This window comes from Maniola hyperantus, chromosome 23 (assembly GCF_902806685.2).
Source record: "Maniola hyperantus chromosome 23, iAphHyp1.2, whole genome shotgun sequence".
NCBI lineage: Eukaryota > Metazoa > Arthropoda > Insecta > Lepidoptera > Nymphalidae > Maniola > Maniola hyperantus.
The window spans coordinates 7,903,073-7,926,069 of NC_048558.1; the positions used below are offsets into that span (position 1 = coordinate 7,903,073).

Consider the following 22,997-nt stretch of genomic DNA (forward strand, 5'->3'; position numbering starts at 1 on the left):
CAAATGAGTTTCATGAAAATGTTACTATCATAAAGTGAGAAGGATATTTTCTGTTTTCACAACAAGAATAAATCTGATTTATGGACCACCTAGGTCCATAATTCGGATCTATGTTGTTTATGTAAAGCTGCTAAAAATCACCTGAGAGTATACCAATCTCTACCAATCCACAATTGGCCAGCATGGTAGAATATGGCCAAAACCCTGTAGTGAGTCAGCGATGGTTTGATCATGATGATGATAATAATGCAACAGTTCTTTAACAGTTACCTACTACATAGTTACTTATAAGAATTCATAGTTCCACATCTGGATAGACTGTTTGGTTATGGATCTTTGCCTGTCCCGAAGTGGGAAAAATGAAAAACAACAATTTGAAAATATACAGTGACCTCTATTGGTTTACACGCTGAACCTTGATTGAGCAACTTGATTTTTGACATTTTGGTGCTGCTAGCAGCAGTGAACGTCATGTGAGCATACTCAGAACTAAATATTTTTTTTTTAAATTTGTGCATTTATGGACACATACCATATTTTTTTTAGACTAGCGCTTGGCTGAAATCAGACCTGGTGGCAAGTGATGTTGCAGCCTAAGATAGAGCGCACTTGCCTAGAAGATGCCTATTCACTCTTGACTTGAAGGTCGAAGACATTCAATATGTTTGGATTAGTAAATCAAACACTTGAGTTCACCATTAGAATATGTATTCACTGAGGAGTGCCAACATGAACTAGCTGTCATACACTTTTTGCAACCTACCCACTTACATTAACTTTATTCATACAACAAAGTAAGAAGTAGGTACCTACTCTAAACACAAACTTTGATATATATAACAACATTGAAGATGTTATTAAACTCAAACTCAAATTATTTATTACGAATAGGTAACATGTTATGCTTACTGATGGTCAAAATTGTTAATTTGCTAATATTGAGCATCAGTACCTACCCTTATTATAAATGCAAAAGTGTGTTTGTTTGTTGGTTTATTGGTTTGTTGGTTTGTCCTTCAATCACGTCACAACGGAGCAACAGATTGACGTGATTTTTTGCATGGGTATAGATAAAGACCTGGAGAGTGACATGGGCTACATTTTATCCCGGAAAATCAAAGATTTCCCACACGATTTTTAGAAAAACTAATTCCACGCGGACGAAGTCGCGGGCATTAGCTAGTGAGAAATATGTCAACATAGTATCAACAATAAGGCTGAAATCTGTAGAGCGCACAGATTTAGTTAAAACGAGACATTTTAACTCTGTCTTAAGTCTAAGCAAAGTCACATTGCGCTCTATAGATCTCACCTTTAGACCATTTGATATGAAGTGTCTACAAAAACGAACTGTGATTTTGTATGGCACATGACTTCTAGTGTACCTAAGTCCATTTCAGTGCAGCCATAGTATTTAAAAATCTCAAGGATTTGACCATTTTATAGGTGCTGTAGAGAAGTACAACACCTATGAAATGGTATGCTTCTGTTCAGATGTTTGAGTCGCCACTAAGTACCTCAATGGAAGAATTGGAAGCCTAAATTGTTAAAAATCAGATCGACAGTTGCTGAAAAAAATCAATAACTTAGGAAATAGACGCTCAGGAGCAACTACTCATAATACCTACATAATGTTTAATAGGAATAATAGATAGGTAATAACTACTTGTCTTTAATCATCGAAAGTGTATAATATTATGTAGAATAGAAACTATTGATTATAAATTACTTTATTATGTCACATTAATTGAGATTCGGCTTGAAAACCCTTCCTGTTTCTGAACAAAAAAGGTTCAATTTCGGCGTTCTTAATTCGAAAAAATATGATAAAAGTACTCACAACACACGTCGAGATTCGAAAATCGAATTTTCAACCACTGGTCACAGAAACAATCAAATAACTTTGCAACATTTTAAATCTATTTTCTTTTAAACTTCACTGCAATTTTAAACATTTTTCTATTTGTAAAAGATGCTCAGCAAGCTAAAATTTTTAATTACCCAAAAACGATACCGATTTGCCGATTATAACTTGACTTTCAGACTTTTTCACAAACAGCTGCATAGATAAACAGCTGTTTGCTCAAACACATAGAACATAGATATCACGATATCACACTAAATTCACTAAAATCTAAATAGTGCCAGAGACTCAAACAGCAAGGGACAAAAAGCTTGATAGAGTTGTCAGTATTCAATTTCATAAAATCCACAAAATTCCAACTATATTGTTAACTACTTAGTTATTATAAAAAATAACGCAATAAGAAGTTGGTACAAAATGCATTTTTTTATTATTATTAAAGTTCTATTTTTTACAGCTTTAATCGAACAGTAAAACTAGATTTTTTCTCTCAATTTATAAAATATCACTAGGTAACCATTGAGTACCTAGGTACCTATTAAATATTTAGTGATAAATGTGTTTGTTTGTTGATTTGTACTTCAATCACGCCGTAACAGAGCAACAGATAAACATGTTTTTTTTGCATCCAGATATACCTAGTTCAAGAGTGAAGACCTGAAGAGTGACATAGACTACTTTTTAACCCGGGAAATCAAAATTCCCATGGGATTTCCAAAAATCTAAATTCAGTTTGACCAATCGCCGGCATCAGCTAGTAGATCTAATACAGGTAGTACCTATTAGATTCAATTTTAGTTCTTGTTAATCAAATGTTTACTCTTCTATACTATTAATCCCCGAATGGGGATTACCCAAGTATTGAGGAATATGGAAGACAATTAGTAGAAAATGTTTACATAATTGTCTTCAATATTCCTCAATACTTGGGTAATTTTTTACTTTATATGCTGGCAACATTACTGTAAATGTCAGTGGAAACGAGTGAGTTGTCAACAGTTGTCAAGCTGTGCCACAGATAGTAAAAGTTTAGACAAGGACAATAATCCTTATCTTTGAGGCTTTTTTTTTTAAATCAAGAAAGCTTCCCGGAGAAACTAATATTTAACTACCTATTAATTTATTTCGTTCAGCTAACTACCTATGCATTGTTACGAAGAATGAAAGTCGCAGTAATAAAAACAAAAAGGTAATTTTACATTTTGCCCTTTATTGCCATTTTTTTGTATTTTTTAAAATTTGCCTCTTAGTTATCTCTAATATCTATTCATATAATAATACTATATGTATAATATAATTAACAAAAAAAAATAGATACATAAATAAATACATACATACAACGATGCATACATATCAAAAAAATACAAACGATAATATAATTTTACATAAATAAATACGATACGGTCGAATTTTTATATCATACAATACCATTTTAATAAAAAATATCTATTCATAACCATTTAACAAGCCAGTTCGTGGGACATAAGACTTAAAACTTAAGTTAATCTACAATTAGTGAGAAAATTTTACGCTTTGCATGAGCTAGGCACTCTGTATTGGGTAATCTTTGCGACTCCAGTCACTTTAGGACTCTGGCCTTGTCGGATAAGGTCTTTGTGTGAACGGAATTGCTCGTCAAGTTTGGACTTGCAAACCACTTGAGTAGCTTGGATCCTGAACTCCTCACCGCTGCAGTGGCTCTGACAAGCGGGCAAAGGGTTTGTTGTTATGCAAATCTCTCCATGGTTCTCGTAATACTGAACTTGAGGCTTCAAGTCACAACGTTCTTTCGACTTCAAGTAGTTCCTAGATTTGTAAATGATTTCAGCTCCCCATTCCTCTTCGTTGGCTAAACGCATTTGGTTAGCCCATTCCTCATCGGACTTGAGGATAGCTGTAAACTTGTTTCTGGGTTGGTAAGCTACTTTCTTTGCTTGTACTTGCAATTCCTTATCCTTGGGGTCAGATTCGCCATCGATGAGAGCATAAGAAACACCGTAGTATTCAGGCTTGTCGATCACGCCGTTAGGAGTGCGATAGTCATCACGAGGTTCTCCGCTCATGTAGCCACAGATTCCTCTGTTTTTGTTACGTCTTTGATCAGACATAAGGGTGAATCTGTGACCGTCGTACATAAGACGAAGGCGTTCTTCACGGATTTCCAGAATGAGCACATCTCCCTCCTTGTAGTATTCAAGGATGGGTTTTTTGTCAACCTCGTCCCAATAAGTCGTGAGTGCTCCTTCGGCTACCTTCTTGGCGTTGGTGTTCACTTTCACGTTGTAATTGTGTTGGCCTTCTGCAGGTTGCAATTCAATCTCCACATGTTTGCCGGTGTGCGAACTGTGAAACGAAAACGTAAATGATTTTTTATCAGATTAGGTACTAAATTGACCTATAAATCTTATTCTAGGAGGCAAGATTTAAGAATAAATCTCCTTAATACAGGTTTTAAGCTGGATCATTTTAGTTAATTATTATCACAAGACGTACCTAAAAAGTAGTAAAAAGTACCAAAAAGTTGTCTTTGAATTTTTTAGGTTGGGTTTGAAAACTACACGGAAGGCCAAATTACCTGTACGAGATGTAAATGTCTTGTCTCTTTTCGCTGGGTCTTCTCGCCAGGACAACTAAGTCTTCATTGCTTCCATGCCTGTCGTCGAGCATAACGACATGCCACGAGCGAGACAATTTGTAGTCGTAGGCCCGGTCGCTGAAGGTCCTCACTTTGTTATCATCAACGCTGCACATAGCTGTATGAAATTACGAAAAAAAATTGACGTCAAATGAGCATGCCTTTCCTTTATTGGTGAAAGAATACTTGAAAGAAATTTTGGGATGTTTGGTTGGTGATGTCTCTACCCCGTACCGGAACAGTGTATTGAGTGTGCTCTGTGCCTCTGTCTTTAAGATGGGAAACGTTGGCCCAGGAGTAGGTATTCCTCCCCCGTCCCCGGTGAGCCTAAAACTGAGTTGGGGACCCCATTAAGTCCCAGAGCTAGGCCTGCTTTGGCGGGAGCCGTTAGCTAGGTTGCAGTCGAATACATTCGTGTCCCTGTGCATAGCAACAACGGATGAGACAGAACACCGTTGGGTTTTAGTCGGTAAGAGTCCGACATAACCACCGCACCTCCCCGAGCGCGGTGGTATCCATGAGGATTTCCCCACGTTAAAAAAAAAGGAGTAGGCATTTACGAGGCCTTTCTAACTTTACTATAGAAACTATAATTTTAGGGACTACTTACGTAGGTACTGGTGTGTCTTGTAATGATTGAACACGCGTTCATGAGGTTTGATGGGCCAGTATGTAGCCAAAGCAGCGGGTGTAACTTCAGGAATAGGTACGTTCTTTACACGCATACGTCCATAGAATGAATGGAACAATTCAAGGCTCATCGTTTTCGTCAAGTATGAAAGGTTTACATCAATGTCGAGTTTGCCATCGCGGGGCAGTTTTTGAGGGGTCTCCTCTAATTGCCACAGACCAAGAACCTCAGCTATTTTGAACACTTGGTAGACTCCATTGTTGATCAAGGGGTTTACGTCCTTGAAGAGAACGCCGAATTTGAAGCTGTCTGGGGCATGAGCCAAAACAATTGCGCTGTGACAAGCCCGCTGGTAGAAGTTGCCAGTAGCAATTTCCTCTTCGCACTCTTTCGCCCAAGGTTGCTTCTGAAGCTCTTCCACGTATTTCTTGGTACGCTCGGTAGAGCCGTGGATGTGAATATTTTCCTTTTTGTTGTAACGAATATCAGCTTCGAATTCCATTTTGAGTTCTTTCTGAAGAGCCTCTTTGAAATTCATCGGCGATATTGAAGCGGGTTTCTTAAGTGTGCCCACTGCGTTAAATTGATTTGGTTGATCGGAATTTCTACCAGCGAAGAATGCAAACTGGACCTTAGGGTCTACGTGGCTATCGCCGATGGCAGCTGTGAAAACGTATTCTTGTTTCTGGGGTAGATCGAATTTGGCGCTTAAGTCCCAGACTGTGGCTCTTGCTGTATTTATTCCCGAAGTAACGCGTTTGATCAATTCATCTCTTCGTGAAGGGCTGTTAGGTGTAGCGTCACTCGTTTCAGCAGCGGTTTCTGGCATTTGACCTTCATTGTTTAGGTTATAACGAGTATCTGTAAAATACAAAAGGTTTAATGTCAACTGGATGGTATACCTACATAATACATTTAAAGATTGCATTAGTTACGGTTATTGTTAAATTTCTTACCATAAACACCCGTTATCAAAACACCCTTGCTCTTAGCCTGTTTTCCAAGATATCTAAAGTTGAAATGAGTTTGCGCAACATCTCTTTGTTTTAGAGCGGTAATTAAACTAGACATAAAGTCGTTGGGTCGGACGATGTTGAAAATATTTCTATAATCTTCAGAATAGGAATATCCTTGAAGTTGGAATGGTGAACCAATTTGCTGTCCAAATTTGTAGTCAATCGAAACTACTTTGTTGGGCCTTGAAATAACTTTCGTGGTAGGATCCAGCGCAAATGGCACTATTGAATCCTTCTTCTGACTAGCAGTATATGGCCAAACACTGTAATGCACTAATGTTGAATCCTGTTCAGGTTCGGCTGCCCTGATGTAGGCTTTAATGTCACCCTGCTTCATTTCTAACTTTAATTTCAGAGGAATGTTCACTTGGAACTTGCTAACAAGACCTGCAACCGCATATTGATTGCCGAGTGGGTCCAGGAAACCAGCTTTGCCGTCATGGTTTTCAGCATAGGTAATACGAATATCCTTGTCCAATGTGATTGCCATCTTGTGATCCTCTCTGTCTAAGAATTCAACTTTGCCTTGAACTTTGCCTTGAACGTGGATAACGGCTGGCTCCTTGTATCTATATACGAAAGGCATACCCGAAGCAAGAGGGAACATAACTGATATTTTGTTTCTATTGATGACTTTTGTGTAGTGCACATCGATACCATTAGTAAGCTTTTGCAAGAACTGAGCCCACTTGATAGCCAAATCCTTGATGTCATTTTCACCAAAGGCAAACAATCGTTGTTGTTGCATGAAATCAAAGTAGAGGGAAGCTTGCAACGATTCCTTGTCGTCAAGATTGATGTTGAACATCTCAGATATCTTATTAGCAGAGTATTTGTGGTTGAATTCAGCGCTTCTATCTCTGTTACTTTCAGCAAACATTGTATTAATGAAGTAGTCATAAACTTTGCGTGAAACTGCCCACGAAAACTGGAAATAATTAGTTTTAATCATATATTTTTTATTTGTACCAAAAAATTACAATAAAGAGAAAAGAGAGTGGACAGGGAAGCACTTATCTCTATGAGAGATCTCTACCAGTGACCCTTGGCAGTGCGAGAAGTTGTAGAGGGAGTAGATTAGGTACAAAAAGAAGATAGAAAGTATTCATGAAAAGAATACAATAGATACTGTGTAATATTATATAATATATACATATATTATATTTGTGTTAAAAGATTTAGCTTTTTCTTATTAAGAGTAATACAAAATTAAAAAAGAAAATACACATAACTTACCGAAGTCTCGTCATCCCAACCTCCAACTCTGTTTTTCCAAGATGATTTCCAGGACTTAGGACATAAAGTATCCTTGCTGCCAATGCTGGATACAAAATTGGTAATACCCCATTCATCATCACGCTCCAAGAATTCAGTGGCCTTCTTACTTGAGTATTGCATACCAAAGTGTTCTTTAGTTACCATGTCTCTAACAGCTGCAGCAGTCTGCGAGCTGCAAAAAAAAACAATCATCCATCAAACGAACATCACTTAAATATTTAATTGGCTGATAATAAAAGAAATGAATCTTGTTATTAACTTACAGATGGAAGTAACGTGGGTTTTTGAGTTCAGCAGCTGATAGAATCACTGATTTAAGGACAGCTCGGACGTGGATGCTGGGATCTTCTTTAGTCATTTCAGCCATTGCCTGCATCATAGCGGTTGTGGGGCGATTCATGAAAATGTTGTGAATAGCAGCTACTCTGACTTCATAAGGTTCAGCTGTGTTCTTAAGAATGCTGAATAATACAGCACGTACGTGGTGGTCTCCTTGGTAAGCTACAACGTGAAGGTTTTCTACCATTCTTGTTCTGAGGTAAGTAGACACTGCGATTTTGCCTTCAAGATACGGCGCGAAAACATCTAAGATAGCACGATGACCGAGGTTGCCAATAGCTCTTACGTATACTTGCGCTTTGTGGCTATCTTCCTTTTCGATAGCTTGATTCAGTTCCTGGCTAAGACGAGGAAGAATCTCATCTACAACAAAGCGATCATGCTTACGTGAAAGCCGTCCATACATATGGGTGGGGTAGAAACGGTGAGCGGTTTCATTGTTTACGTGACCCATATTGATGAACTTGGTTGCCGCAAGCAATGCAGAGCTGTTGAGGTATGACTGTTCAGTGACCACAGGACTCATCGCCAGTTCGAAGAATTGCCTCATAACACCTGTGGTAGGATAACGTAGAGACCTAGATAGCACGGCTACAACTTCCGCGGCTTCTTCCCCTTCCATCGTCTTCTTCTCGATCCATGTTCTTATCTGTTGGAATGCTGGCATTGTACCGGCTTGGGCCACAGCATCTCTGTAGATCATCCACATGTCAGTCTTTACAATGTCGTTGCTTGACTTTGCAATTTCTATGCTGCGACTGGTTTGACTCAGTTGGCCGTAGCTCATAGAAGAAATAACGCGAAGAAGGATGTTGAATTTAGATAGAAAATCGGCTTTGGGCATATTGTTTGTGTTCTGTAATTGATGCGCCATTTCCTGGACGAGTTTCTGAGCGTTCATGGGGTTCTGTTTCTTATCGCCATGGGGCTGGGGGTTCATGTACAAAGCGGCGTATGCTGGTTCATTATCGTGAGGAATATCGTCATTAACGTAAGCAGAAGCAGATTCACTGGAGCTTGATGAACTACCTTCATTGCTTACATGGTTCTTCCTGATTACTTTATCAATACTGAACACCGATTTGGGTTTAGCTGAACGGCGTTCTCGCTGATAACTTTCGATATGAATGTCCTTCTCAAACGATTCGGATGAGGCTGAACTGTCGTCAATATTAACTTGTTTTGGTGTCAAACTGTATAAAAGATTTAGGATTTCGCGAGCTCCTTCTAGTTTTGGCCATTCAGGCTCAGAGTCTTGTTCATAAGAGACTAATCGAACGCTGACTTTGCTGTGCACTTCAGCTCGTTGCTTGCCATACAAGTGAGGGTTAACGTTAACAGTGCTGGTCGTCTCAGCTTTGTAAATGGGACCCTCTTTTCCGACAAGAATTCTAGAGACAGTAGCTCTGTTTATAAACTGTTCCTTCTTGGTGCTATGCGCAGTACCGGTCCATTCAGCACCTTCGGGAACACCGAAGTGGTAATCGACTCTGTGATGGCAGTGACCATAGTTTTTGCTCTTCGTGATTTCGATCGGTTCATCGTCTGCAGCGAATTCTGGGAGCTCGCGTCTCCACTCGGCCGTAACAGGAGACGCGGTGTATAGTGTTTCACAATCGCCAGTTACATCAGTTTCCATCTTTCTGAATAAGCCTTGTTTGGTGTTCTTGTCGAAAGTATCATGTGAACTGTGAACATTGCGGTAAGTTGATAAATCTACTTGAAGAGCACCAACGAAACCCTTGATTAAGTTCTCCTGGGCCAGAGATAGAGACGAAGGCAAACGTAGAGACTTTACTCTGCCGCCGACCAAGAAAATCTCGAATGGCTTATCGATGTTATAGCCTTCTTTGTACACTAGGTCTTTAGGCAGGGGTTCATGGTGTTTTAACTCCTGGTGAATTTGAGCAGTCTCTGGATTTTCCAATTTAACTTCCAGATGGCCAGGCGCTTTAGCGCGTACGACGACTCGTGCCCTGTAAGTGTTGCCTGCACTGGCGCCCTCCTGGTGATAGGCTAAGGTGTGCGTTACTACATCGTAGCGGTACAATGTGCCAACCTTCCAGGGCCATTGGGATTGCTCTTCGGTATCCTTGTCGCTGCTGGGCGGACGGCCTAGTGCAACGGCCACTGCAATAAATAGATTACCCTTTTTAGATAATTAGTTGGGTAATTCAAAATTTATAGACGGTTAAAATAAATATTTAAAAACCATTTACATAGGTATATAGTTAGTTTTAACCAGAATATTTTACTGACTGTCAGTTATTTCAAATTAACATGGAATAATAGAAAATTAAGTAAATCTTTCAGTAACTTTTAGGTATCGTAGTATAGATATATTTATGGCAAAATATTATCATATTTCTAGTAGAACCTTTTCAATAATTTTATTACTAAGGGCTGAATTTTCATTCGCTAAATAATTTTTAACTTTTTAGATTTCCGAAACAAATTCCTGAGATAAACAGCTATAATATTATAAATGCGAAAGTCTGCCTGTCTGTCTATCTGTCTGCTAGATTTTCACAGCCCAACAGTTCAACCGATTTTAATGAAATTTGGTAGAGAGTTAGTTTACATCCCGGGGAAGGACATGGGCTACTTTTTATCCCATTTTATGTCATTCTCCAGATCTTTCACTCTAACCCTGCAAAAAATCTCGTCGATCCGTTGCTCCATTGCAGCGTGATTGACTTAAGGACCAACTAACAAACAAACAGACTCACATTTATGAATTGGTAGTGCTTGTACACGCAAGCGTTAGGTTCTTGGCGGGAGTCGGATACAAGGAACCAAAAGTTTAATTCATTATAATCCACCTTAATCAGCCCCCCAATTGTGTAAGAATAACCATTTCATGGCTAGCGCAATCGTCAAGAATTCGGCCCTTTGATTGGCTGTGAAAAAATGTAAACAGCGAATCAACCAATCAAATGGCAGAATTTCTTGACGATTGCGATAGCCATGAAATGGTTATTCTTACACAATTGGGGAGCAGCCCCCTGATTGTGTAAGTATAACCATTTCATGGCTATCGCAATCGTCAAGAATTCTGCCCTTTGATTGGCTGTGAAAAAATGTAAACAGCGAATCAACCAATCAAAGGGCAGAATTTCTTGACGATTGCGATAGCCATGAAATGGTTATTCTTACACAATTAGGGGGCTGATCTGTTTTGGCGTACTATAGCGAATTAAGCTTGTAGTTCGTTATATTTCACACTAGCGACCCGCCCCGGCTTCACACGGTTAGCTTATTACAATTTTCGTCGGAATCTCTAATTTTTTGAAAATATATTTATATTGTATAATCTATGTTACTCAGGAGTAATGTAGCTTTCTATTGGTGAAAGAATTTTCAAAATCGGTTCCTACAAACATACTTTACCTCTTTATAATATTAAGTAAGTATAGATCTATAATATGGGTCCTAACTAGGAGTAGTGATTAATTTTTTAGGGTTCCGTACCTCAAAAGGAAAAACGGAACCCTTATAAGTAGGATCACTTTGTTGTATGTCTGTCTGTCTAACGGTCTGTCAAGAAACCTACAGGGTACTTCCCGTTGACCTAAAATCATGAAATTTGGGGACAGACATTCGGGGAAAAATCTGAAAACCGTTAATTTGTGGTTACATCACACAAAAAAAAAATTGTGGTCATGAACTAATAATTACTATTTTAAATTTTCGAAGTAGGATAACTATATCAAGTGGGGTGTCATATGAAAGGTCTTCACATGTGCATTCTAAAACAGATTTTATTTAGTTTTATGCATCATAGTTTTTGAATTATCGTGCAAAATGTCGAAAAAATACGACTGTAGTAGGTACGGAACCCTTGTTGCGCGAGCCTGACTCGCACTTGGCCGGTTTTGATTTTTTGATGAGATAAAAATATTTTATTAATAGGAAAAAACTCACCTAAAACGGCCGCAAGCACTAAAATCTTCATGATCGAACACAATTCCTGTTCTTGATGTTGTCAGTTCTCGGAGAAGAAGACTTCTGCTGGGACCCGATCTGCCCAGCCCTTATATACTTAACACTTAGTAGTATATAACACGTGTAGTCTCTGACCTTTTATTCGGTATCTGGTGATAACTACAATGTATGCAGTTTGGTGTCATGGGCTGGAGATAACAATTAGCTTATGCAGCTGAACTTTAGAGATCATTGCAGGATTTTATCTAATTGCGGTTTGAGAAAGAAAAATGTGTGTCGATCTAATCTTTACATAAAAGTACTAGATCTGCGCATCTTAACAAACTACAAGAAGTTTAAGTTACCTAAGATTAATAATAAGTACGGAACTAGAACATGTTCATATATCTTAGCAAATATAATGAATAACTTACCATTAACTCTGCAAAATACCTACAGTAAAAGAGCAATTTTTATAAGAAATTGTAAGAGGCACTTCCTGGATCTAGGTGCCTCTTTGGATGCCTAGTCTAGGTCTAGGAAGTGTTTCATGTCACGATATTTATATGTACAATTATGCATTAACAGCTTTTATTTATGTAACAGTTTTTTAACCTATTTTTTATTTTGTATAACGCGAACTCGCCATCCTCACATAAACTTCAACAGTTTCTAGAGGATGGCGAATTTGTATATTTTAAATGTATTATTTAAATTTACGTGATCAATAAATTTAAAAAAACTAGCTGATGCCCGCGAATTCATCCGCGTGATATTAGGTTTTTAAAAATCCCGTGGGAACTTTTTGATTTTCCGGGATAAAAAGTAGCCTATGTCACTCTCCAGGTCTTTATCTATACATGCAAAAAATCACGTCAATCCATTGCACCGTTGCGACGTGATTGAAGGACAAACCAACAAACAAACACACTTTCGCATTTATAATAAGGTTACAAAAGTATAAACTGACTATCATAATATCAACGTACAGATCAAATTGTTGTGTGTAGAAAAATTGAGATTTTTATATGGTTGCTCTGTAAACCTCAATAGCTCAACCGGTATTGGAGTGGACTGAAAACCGAAAGGTCGACGGTTCAAACCTCGCCCGTTGCACTATTGTCGTACCTACTCCTAGCACAAGCCTGACGCTTCATTGGAGAGGAAAGGGGAATATTAGTCATTTAACATGGCTAATATTCTTAAAAAAAAAAAACCTCATGCAAGATTTTCAGAAATTGTACCCGGGTACCTGTACTTGGGATGGGTGGTACAGTATTAGATATGAATTGACCAAAACACAATTTATTTATTCAAGTCTTTCGCCTGAAGGTATTGATACCATTTGACCCACTTTTACAATCCGTTTAGGGCATCGTGATATTTTACCAGTAACCCTGTAAAAAAGCTGTGGTAGCCTAGTGGTTAGGACGTCCGCCGTCCAATCGGAGGTCGGGGGTTCGATCCCGGGCACGCACCTCTAACATTTCGGAGTTATGTGCGTTTTTAAGTAATTAAAATATCACTTGCTTTAACGGTGAAGGAAAACATCGTGAGGAAACCTGCATGCCTGAGAGTTCTCCATAATGTTCTCAAAGGTGTGTGAAGTCTGCCAATCCGCACTTGGCTAGCGTGGTAGACTATGGCCAAAACCCTTCTTACTCTGAGAGAAGACCCGTGCTCTGTAGTGAGCCGGTGATGGGTTGATCATGATGAAGCCTGTACAAACGTATTGCCGCTAGGTACCTGGTACAGGTCTAGTCCGCGACAGGTCGAGATAGCAATCGGGGTGGGAACGCCTCGCACACTTGCATAGCCCCCGCACTAAGCTGGTGCGAGATAGCGCGGGTAACATGCGGGTGTACGGGACGTTCCCGTTGCCATCTCGACCTGTCGCGTACCTACAGGTCCTATACCTAACATCGGCAATAAAAATTCAAAGTACTTCTCGAATGAGATCTGTTGAAATTGTAAAAAATATAATATATTTCCACATAGGTACCTACAGACAGGGTCAATAGGTATAATTCCATAAGTTTTCTGTTTTATTTTTGAGTAGGATAAAAAGAAAAACGAAAATATGAAATTCGTCATAAAATTTATTTATTTAAAAAAATGAGCAAAATCTTTGACAGTAGCTGTCTTACTTAAAACTAACTTAGAATACAAGAAAATCTCGTATGAGCAAAAATGGAGATCTTAAATGGAAAAAATCTTACGAAATACGTAAACAAATAGAGATTCTTTGGAAAGCATCCAATTTATTTTGTACATTAAAAAATACTTACAATTTCTATGTATTTATTGCAAGTTATATTATACTGCATGATAGATAAATAAGATTAACCAAATGTTTTTTTTTTGAAAAAGGAAAATTTTACCATCTTTTTAGGTACCTACTACTATTTCCTACCGATTAGGCGTAAAGGTTCTGTTAGGATAACGTACCTATGTCAATGATTGTAGGTATAGTACTTTAGCCAGTATTTAAACCTAGAACCTTTTGGATTTCAGTCCATACCTTAACGGTGTATTGGCACCACGGAACAGAAAAACAGGTTTTTTCTGTTCCGTGATTGGCACCGATTCCATTGTCTTTATCTAAATTAAATTTAGAGTATCTGCATCCTTTTCTTTTTAACAATGCTAAAAAAGGACAGAACATGAACTTTACAATTTAAAGACTCAAAATTTTTGTGCACGCTACAAATTTAAACAGTAGGCTCGCGACTGTGCGCTAAAATCAGGGGTTTTACATTTAAAAATAAAATTTAAAACTGTCAAACTGCGTCTGTCCTTTTCATATTAGGTACATTAGTAAGAAGAGTATGCGAATACTCTAAAATTAGGTTGTGCTCAGAATCAGTACCATTGACACTTGAATAAAATTTGGGGCCGATTCTCTTATACACAATCTCTAAACTAAACTAAATTAACAAGTCTAAATCTAGTGCTATCCTTTTCCGCAAGCAACATTATGAAAGGGATAGCAATAGATTTAGACGTGCCATTTTAGTTTAGTTTAGAGATTGTGTACAACGGAATTAGCCACAATGTTATGGTAGACAAAATATTTAGGCACTACAACTTTGAAAGAATATTGCAGTAGGTAGGTACCTACTGCATGCATAATATCTAACTTGCAATTTTTTAACGCTTATAAACTAAGGAACTTGGTTTTGTTCAAAATAGTTATTCTAAACAAAATATATTTTAAACACAATTCTTTATCTTGGCATGCAACTGTTTGGAATAAACTTAATTAATTTAAGGAATTAATTAATATGCCAAATTATACTTAGATTTTAGTTCAGTTTTGTCATCATGATCAACCCATCACCGGCTCACTACAGAGCACGGGTTTCCTCTCAGAGTGAGAAGGGTTTTGGCCATAGTGTACCACGCTGGCCATGTGCGGATTGGTAGACTTCACACACCTTTGAGAACATTATGGAGAACTCTTAGGCATGCAGGTTTCCCCACGATGTTTTCCTTCACCGTTAAAGCAAGTGATATTTAATTAATTAAAACGCATATATTATAACTCCGAAAAGTTAGAGGTGCGTCCCCGGGATCGAACCTCCGATTAGAAGGCGTACGTCCTAACCACTAGGCTATCACAGCTTCACTTTTGTTTTGTAATTGGTGAAAATAAACAGCTGCACGCATAGTTATAAAATAGCTAGTGTATATATACAATAAGTTAATCAGAAAAAAATACTTAATAATATCTAGAAAAATGAAAAAAAAAACTATAAAATTGCCAATTTGCAAAAAGTTTGTTATACTTACTTACCTGCATAATTATTAAAACTAAATTTACCAACATGGCGAAAAAATTATAACTATTTAAGTACCTATTAATTATTATCTGGTTGAAATTAACATGATATCAACAAGATTTTTACTAAAAAAATATTTTTTGAGCAATTATAGGTGTCATTCGAACTTCTGTATAAAAACACAATTGACTTAAAAATAACAATTTTACAGCGCTTTTCAGCACTGTAGGTGCAGGTACCTAATTAAAGAACATTGTACAGTCAAAATTCCGTACCTACTTTTGGAGCTTGGAATTGGTCCCAAAACCTAAAAGAGATTATGTTTTGAACACTATCTCTTATTATATTTACAACAAAACTTAACCTAAATATTCATTATGAAAAATTGAGCCTGTTACTTTCGACAGTCTTTCATTGAGCTCTTTCTATTTTCTTACATATATACCTACCTACCAATACATATTTATTTTATCAACATAAAGAAAATAATAATTAAGTTTATTAGTTACAAACCAACAAACAAGTTTTTCCTCTTTATAATATCGATATCTATAGATTAAAACCAGCTTTCGTTCTACTATATTTTTCCTTCCAAGAAGTTTTGATATTTATTGGCATGTCTATACCTTCCTATTATTTATTCCTCTATTTCTAGTAATACGATGGTGTGGCCATGCCATATAATAGAAAATTACATATTGTTAATACCTTTTAATTGAAAAGGCGACCGACCAATTACTGACTACTTTAATACTTTACTTAGGTAAGTAGTTGAAGAATTTATATTTAAAATTCCTGATAATAATAATTACCCTGCGATAAAAAATTTGCCTTGTTGTGGGACACCCGAAAGAAGTGAAACTTAAGTCTTTTTTATCTCATTTCGTCCGTTTCACTTTTTGATATTTACTTTACTTCCCCTCATCAAACATCCGATAAGAAGCTTCGTCTAAAAAACTAAAAAATTTCAACTCTTTTCGCGCTAATACCATCAGCTTGACAACGAAATTGCCAAAAAAAACTACTGTTATTGTTTTTACATCCTTTGCAACTTAGGCACCGTCAGTTTATCTCGAATACATCTCAAAGTAGTGAGCTTGGCTGGCGAACTAGGCACCAGCTGTTCCTCAGGTCGTCTGATTGGTCTGGTGGGCGGAAGGCACGGTCGCGGCGATGCCGTCACGTGGGGGTGCGACTTCACATGCTTCCTCAGAGAAGATGGGTCAGTGTAACGCTTACCGCAGCCTATAGCGCCGCAGGCGTACGGTCTCTGAGAAAGAAAGGCTCATTAGAATTTTTTTTCATAGTACAGTTACGTGCTACGGTCGCTTACTATACCTACTATGGGTCTCATAAGAAAACTCTGAGTCACTCAGCGGGCGAATGGAGAGAGCTGTGCTTGGAGTTTTTCTACGAAATCAAATCACGAATGAGGAGATCCATAGGTAATGGCTCATAAATAAACTGAGTCACTCAGCGGGCGTATGGAGAGAGCTGTGCTTGGAGTTTTTCTACGAAATCAAATCACGAATGAGGAGATCCATAGGTAATGGCTCATAAACAAACTGAGTCACTCAGCGGGCGAATGGAGAGAGCTGTGCTTGGAGTTTTTCTACGAAATCAAATCACGAATGAGGAGATCCATAGGTAATGGCTCATAAACAAACTGAGTCACTCAGCGGGCGAATGGAGAGAGCTGTGCTTGGAGTTTTTCTACGAAATCAAATCACGAATGAGGAGATCCATAGGTAATGGCTCATAAATAAACTGGGTCACTCAGCGGGCGAATGGAGAGAGCTGTGCTTGGAGTTTTTATATGTAATCAAATAACAATGAGAAGATCCATAGGTAGACATAGCTTATCGGGTCGCCAAGAAAGACAGAAAGAAAAATGTTTATTTCTTAAATTGTGTCACACATTACATGATATAACTAAGAGTTGGTTATCCCGGCGCCACCTCCACTTGAGCAAGTCTTCTTCTTCTTCTGAAGCAGACCGGAATAAATTGTGTCATAGCAGAACCCGAAGAAAGGTTCCAGCTCAGCATTATGCTGTATGCCTTGATACGCAAGAGCATACAGCGCGAAGCTGAAGTGGCAATTGTAAAATGGCAATAAGTACCTACTTGTAAAAGTTTATTTGAATAAAAATCCATTCTATTCTATACGCATCCCATTTAAGGCCACATCATTACTTTCCATCAGGTGTAGTTGAGAACAAGGGTGTGCCCATATAGTGCCTTGGAGAGCACGTAAAGCCGATCTTTCTCCGGCCGTGTCGAGTTTCCGTTCCTTCAGGATGTGGGAGTGAAGAAATTGAGTGTGCACCTGTGTTTGTGCACTATAATAATCTCCCGCGCAGTTGCCTAATCTCTATGGAGATCAGGCAACTCCTTCAGATGGGAGGACATTATAGTGAATTGAGAAAATGAGAGTAGGATTTTTTTCAAATATGGTACTCACAGCATTAAAATGCGTCCTCTGATGCTTGGCCCTATCCGAGGAGTTGGAGAAGGCCTTCCTGCAATGAGGAGCTGGACACGCATAGGGCCTTTCACCTGTGTGAGAGCGCACGTGGATCTTGAGGTTCTCCAGACGAGAAAACGCTTTTCCACAACCTGGGTGCTGTAGAAAAGATATTAGGGAGTTAAACTAAAAACTAGGAGAGTGCCAGAAATGGGACTTAGATAGGGCTAAGATATAGAAGAATGGAATTAATGAATCGCCCCCCTTTTTAGGTTGACTCCCTGAGAGAAAAAAACAGACTCGCGCGCTGAAGGTTCTGTACTACAATCGTATTTTATCGACATTTTTCACGATATAAAAATCTGTTTTAGAAAGTACAATAAAGCCCTTTCATATGATACCCCATTTGGTATAGCAATCTTATTTTAAACGTTGAAAATAGCAATATTTGTTCATGAACACGTTTTAATTTCAAACATCAAATTTTTCTTGTGATGTAACCACAAATTCACGGTTTTAAATTTTTGTCCTCTTGTCTGCAATAAGACCTACCTTATTGCCAAAGTTCATGATTCTAGGTCAACGGGAAGTACTCTGTGGGTTTCTAGACAGACAGACAACAAAGTGATCCTATAAAGGTTCCGTTTGTCCTTTTGAGGTACGGAATCCTAAAAAAGAAATCTTTAGAAACTAAAATTTTTCGACTTACATGGCACCTGTTCGGCTTGTGCCCAGAATGCACCCGCATGTGAATGAGCAGCTTGTATCGCGCGTTGAACGGGCGGCGCGCGCGCATGCAGTCGCGCCATAGGCAGCTGAATTCATCCCCTGAAACACACTCTAGTTTTTTAATATAGAGCAGAAACGTTACGTACCACCCACACTGTCTATGTCAGTCATCAATCAGTCGTCTTTATCCATACCTCCATACTAATATTATAAATGCGAAAGTGTGTCTGTCTGTCTGTCTGTCCATCTGTCTGTCTGTCCGTCTGTCTGCTAGCCTTTCACGGCCCAACCGTCTAACCGATTTTGACGAAATTTGGTACAGCGATAGCTTGCATCCCGGGGAAGGACATAAGACATAGGAAGTGTTTAAAATCCCGTGGGAACTCTTTGATTTCTCCAGATAAAAAGTAGCCTATGTCCAGGTCTTAAACTAGGTATATCCATGCAAAAAAATCACGTCGATCCGTTGCTCCGTTGCGACCTGATTGTTAAGGAGAAACCAACAAACAAACACACTTTCGTATTTATAATATGAGTTGGTATCTGATATGGGTAGTGAATAGTGATACTTAAGTGCAATGCAATTTCGCGAAAGATTTTGAAACTGGTTGTATAAAATGAAGCTATTATATTATTAGCAAACAGATAATATATGACATTCCTTATAAATATCCAATCGTCATACCTAAAACATTTTTTATGACATGTCTCATCTCGTATAAGAATTGCATTCTAAGTTCTGAGTCATACTTCGTAAAAATCGTAATACCTATATTCGAGAACAAGGTCTGCAGGCTAATCATCATTCCTATTTTAAAAACTAACACATTTAAGTATTATAATATTTTTCCGTTGACTAATCAGGAAAGGTACTAAAATAAAAATTCCTGAAGGCTCCTGACATCCTGATGACTGAATGATGACGTAATTTGGAAAAGAATGCTTGATTACTGAACCAAATTTTAAATATCTGCTTATTATGTTAGACTACGAAACTATAAAACTGGGATAGTGGTATATTTATTAGATTTTACGTCAAAACTCATAAAAAAACGTATTTCAACAAGGGAGTAAAATGGGCATAATTGATTTGATGAGTGCCAAATAGTAAAATAAAATTTTTCTTTAACAATTTTTCTTTGCCAAATAGCGAATTAAATTTAACTTTGGCTTCCGCTCCACTATTGATCTTATTTCTAACCTATTTAAGTTTTATAACAGTAGGTACCATTGAGTTGAGGTACCTATATAATATAGGACATAGATAAATCCCAGACAATTATTCCTTAGCCGTGTATGAAACTTCAATAGTCATTTATTGAGCTTTTATCGGAAAAAATAGTTTTTTTTTTAAATTAAACGACCGTGATTCTTTACTTAACTTTTTATAATAAAAACAATTCAGTTTGTTGTCCTAGCTTCTAAGAATCTTAGATATAAACAATTTCTACTATAAAGATAATAAACATTCAGCTTCTTACCTTTATAAGTGTTGACATGCGCCCTCTCAATATGTTCCACCAGGGTGTTCTGATTTGGATATCTTTCGTGGCAGTGCTCCCATAGGCATACCCTTTCACCTAAAACGTAAACATTACTAAATAACATCAATTGATTTATAGTTATTCTTTAAACATTGCGGTGTGCTTCAAAGATAAGATGGGATGAGAAATAATCTGTCCAGGATTTGAGTTGCTCTCTCATCTAATATTATATCTTTGTTACTTAATTTCTTTTAATGAAAGCACTGAAGGCTTTCATCGTAATTTCTTTGGCTCTATATAAGTAGCTATATGTCCCGCAAATTGTTGTCCATGTCTCATTAACATTGAAATGACGTAATTTTGACGTCAGCCGAAATAAAAATATACCATCAGCTCGAAACTTCAGTCTAGTGCTGGCTTCACTAATATGGTGGCCACGCGCATTAGCAATTTGCGGGACTTAAATAATAAGCATTAAAGAATAACGACTAATTTATAATTAATAGAAAAGTCAGACTAAGAAATAAATATCATTATTACTAAGTATAAAAATAAACCATCGGTTATAAAATAAAAATATACAAAACAGTTCCCTATTAAATTTATTTCCAAAGCATTCGTTGTATATTGTTTGTTATAGTCCATCAGATGAGAGTTTACGACATTTCTAACAGCCACCCTTTGGGTCGTGGAATGTTTTTTAATTATTTTTAGATAAATCAGCTTAAACTATTTATTTTTACCTTGTGATTTATCCTTATCCGTTCTTCCATTATTTAGTCCCGCTCTATCACTATCAACCCCATCATTTTCTCTTTCAAAAACCAAACCAAAATCATCTAAATTAATAAACAGTTCATCTTCATCAAAATTTTCCGAATTTTCATCATAATAACCTCCACTATGTACATCGCTTTCTACAGAATCTGAAACTGAAACTGTTCTAGAATTTCTTTCGAAGTTAAACTCCGTGCAGCTAGTTGGTGTATCCGGTAGTATATAATTCTTTTCGGTATCTATATTATATAGTATATTGTTTGGATAACTGTAATGTTCCATACTACTTATAGCTTGAGCATTACTTGTAGCCTGACTTGCATTAGTATCATATACATTCTGCTGTGTCGGACATTCTTCAGTGTTTTTATAATTACAATATCGTTTAGAGAACACAGTTTCAATCGACGGCAGTAAGTTCTCGTTGGACATTATTTTCAAATAATCATCCTTAAATGTTTCAGGCGTTAAACGTGACTCTCCATCTTCTCTACATAGTTCATCAATTAGTGATTCATCATCAATATAATCATTACTATTATTATGACATTTATTTTTCTTATTACTATCGCATGAATCAGATTTGAAACTGCCATCATCAAATTCAATATTATCTAAATCTAAGAGGACCTCTTTAATGTTTTGATCATTAATACTACTGTCTATAGCTTCATCTATAATTTCAAAATCTGTTCGATTACTATCGGTATTATTCCATCCCTCTAGAACTTCGAAATCAAAGCTTTCTTCGACTCCAAACCTAAAGTTATCATTTTTCGGTTCAACATTGTATCTAAAATCGTTTTTTGGTTTAGGTTTACTATTTTCTAGTTCTAGATTAAACTGTGACATGTAATATGCGTGTAGATCTGTGACGCTATCGTTTTTTTCTTGAAATAGTTCATCGTCTTCGTAAGATATGAGGTCATAATCGGCCATGGTTGTTGGACTAAGTTCGTTAGCCTAATAAGGTTCAGTAATCCCAATAGTGAGGTGGCTGTAACATTTAATTGACATGTGGTATACTCCGATCGCCGCATATGGTATGGTTTTGCTATTATTATAAAAATAAACTTTCTCCGAGCATGATCTCGCGTGGCTCCAGCATCTGCGAATTATAAATTTAATTACTATTGTTATTCTTATTACATTTTGCAACACGTGTTCTCTAATGGGCACCTTATATCGTTAGGCTCAGGAAGTGGACTTTTTAAACGATTTTTCAGTTTTGTAAAGCTTATGATTGTGCGTGGCACTGGGAGGATCATCGCACCTTTATATTAATCACGTAATGGTAAGAGTTTTCTAAGGATAATAATGTGGTGGCTTAAAGATCCTTCCTCATACGACTCGACGATTTCGACTCTTAGGATGAGATCTATAGTGCACACTTTGACTTTGCTTAGACTTAAGATTGAGTTAAAACGAAAAAGATTTATGTGAGAAATATAACGGTTCGTCCATTAAGTTATTATGATTTTTATGACTTTCAGCTTTTATAAAATAACAAAGGTCTGGCATGCGCTGACTCTCTCTCTACAATTTTCGGTTAGGATTACTTGGCAACTTATTTCTTTTTTTAGTGTCACAAAAAATACTAGTTGTGTAATGTAAAAAAAAAAATTATTGTACAAACAAAACCCACCTATAAGTATGGGGTTACAAAAATAATAAAACGAACTCAAATTTGTACTTTAAAGTTTACCTACTGAAAACATTGCAATTTTTGCAAAAAATTTATTTAATTTGTATTAATTTATTGAAGTGAAAAAAAATTACAATGGTTAAAGCTAGAAATAATAGTAACCATGAACACTTTTCATTTGACAAAAAAAGGAATAAAATTTTCCAAAAAGGAAATCAAGTTAATTATGAAAAAAAGAATTATATAGTATGTAGGTACCTATGTATATCCTATATTAGAAAAAAAAATATTATTATTTATGATCGACCTATCGCCGGCTCACTACAGAGCACGGGTCTCCTCTCAGAGAAGGGTTTTGGCCATAGTGTGTACCACGCTCGCCAAGTGCGGATTGGCAGACTTCACACACCTTTCAAAACATTATGGT

General features: G+C 37.2%; 2 protein-coding genes across 2 annotated transcripts; both read right to left on the reverse strand.

Annotated features, from left to right (window-relative positions):
- Nucleotides 1–3,054: 3,054 nt before the first annotated feature.
- LOC117993076 (vitellogenin-like) lies at nt 3,055–11,801 on the reverse strand. Its single transcript, XM_034980800.2, has 7 exons — nt 11,688–11,801; nt 7,688–9,893; nt 7,383–7,596; nt 6,087–7,074; nt 5,110–5,991; nt 4,440–4,617; nt 3,055–4,207 (listed from the first exon to the last, which is right to left on the reverse strand). The coding sequence occupies exons 1-7, from the start codon at nt 11,716–11,718 to the stop codon at nt 3,391–3,393; spliced, it is 5,316 nt and encodes a 1,771-aa protein (XP_034836691.1). The 5' UTR covers nt 11,719–11,801; the 3' UTR covers nt 3,055–3,390.
- A 4,626-nt stretch (nt 11,802–16,427) lies between these two features.
- On the reverse strand, nt 16,428–21,864 carry LOC117993201 (zinc finger protein GLI1-like). The gene is made up of 5 exons (XM_034980953.2): nt 20,892–21,864; nt 20,146–20,244; nt 18,645–18,763; nt 17,933–18,094; nt 16,428–16,739 (listed from the first exon to the last, which is right to left on the reverse strand). Exons 1-5 carry the CDS (start codon nt 21,862–21,864, stop codon nt 16,506–16,508), a joined length of 1,587 nt encoding a protein of 528 aa, XP_034836844.1. The 3' UTR covers nt 16,428–16,505.
- Nucleotides 21,865–22,997: the final 1,133 nt, after the last annotated feature.

Excerpts from the sequence above, each read along its gene's own strand:
- LOC117993076 (XM_034980800.2), bottom strand. The coding sequence starts at position 11,718 with ATGAAGATTTTAGTGCTTGCGGCCGTTTTAG. Across the intron at positions 5,992-6,086 it reads TTTGATAACGGGTGTTTATG|ATACTCGTTATAACCTAAAC; the intron begins GTAAGAAATTTA and ends TGTATTTTACAG. Across the intron at positions 4,208-4,439 it reads GACATTTACATCTCGTACAG|TTCGCACACCGGCAAACATG; the intron begins GTAATTTGGCCT and ends TTCGTTTCACAG.
- LOC117993201 (XM_034980953.2), bottom strand. The coding sequence starts at position 21,864 with ATGGCCGATTATGACCTCATATCTTACGAAGACGATGAACTATTTCAA. Across the intron at positions 18,095-18,644 it reads ACAAGCCGAACAGGTGCCAT|CACCCAGGTTGTGGAAAAGC; the intron begins GTAAGTCGAAAA and ends TCTTTTCTACAG. Across the intron at positions 16,740-17,932 it reads AGAGGACGCATTTTAATGCT|AGACCGTACGCCTGCGGCGC; the intron begins GTGAGTACCATA and ends TTTCTTTCTCAG.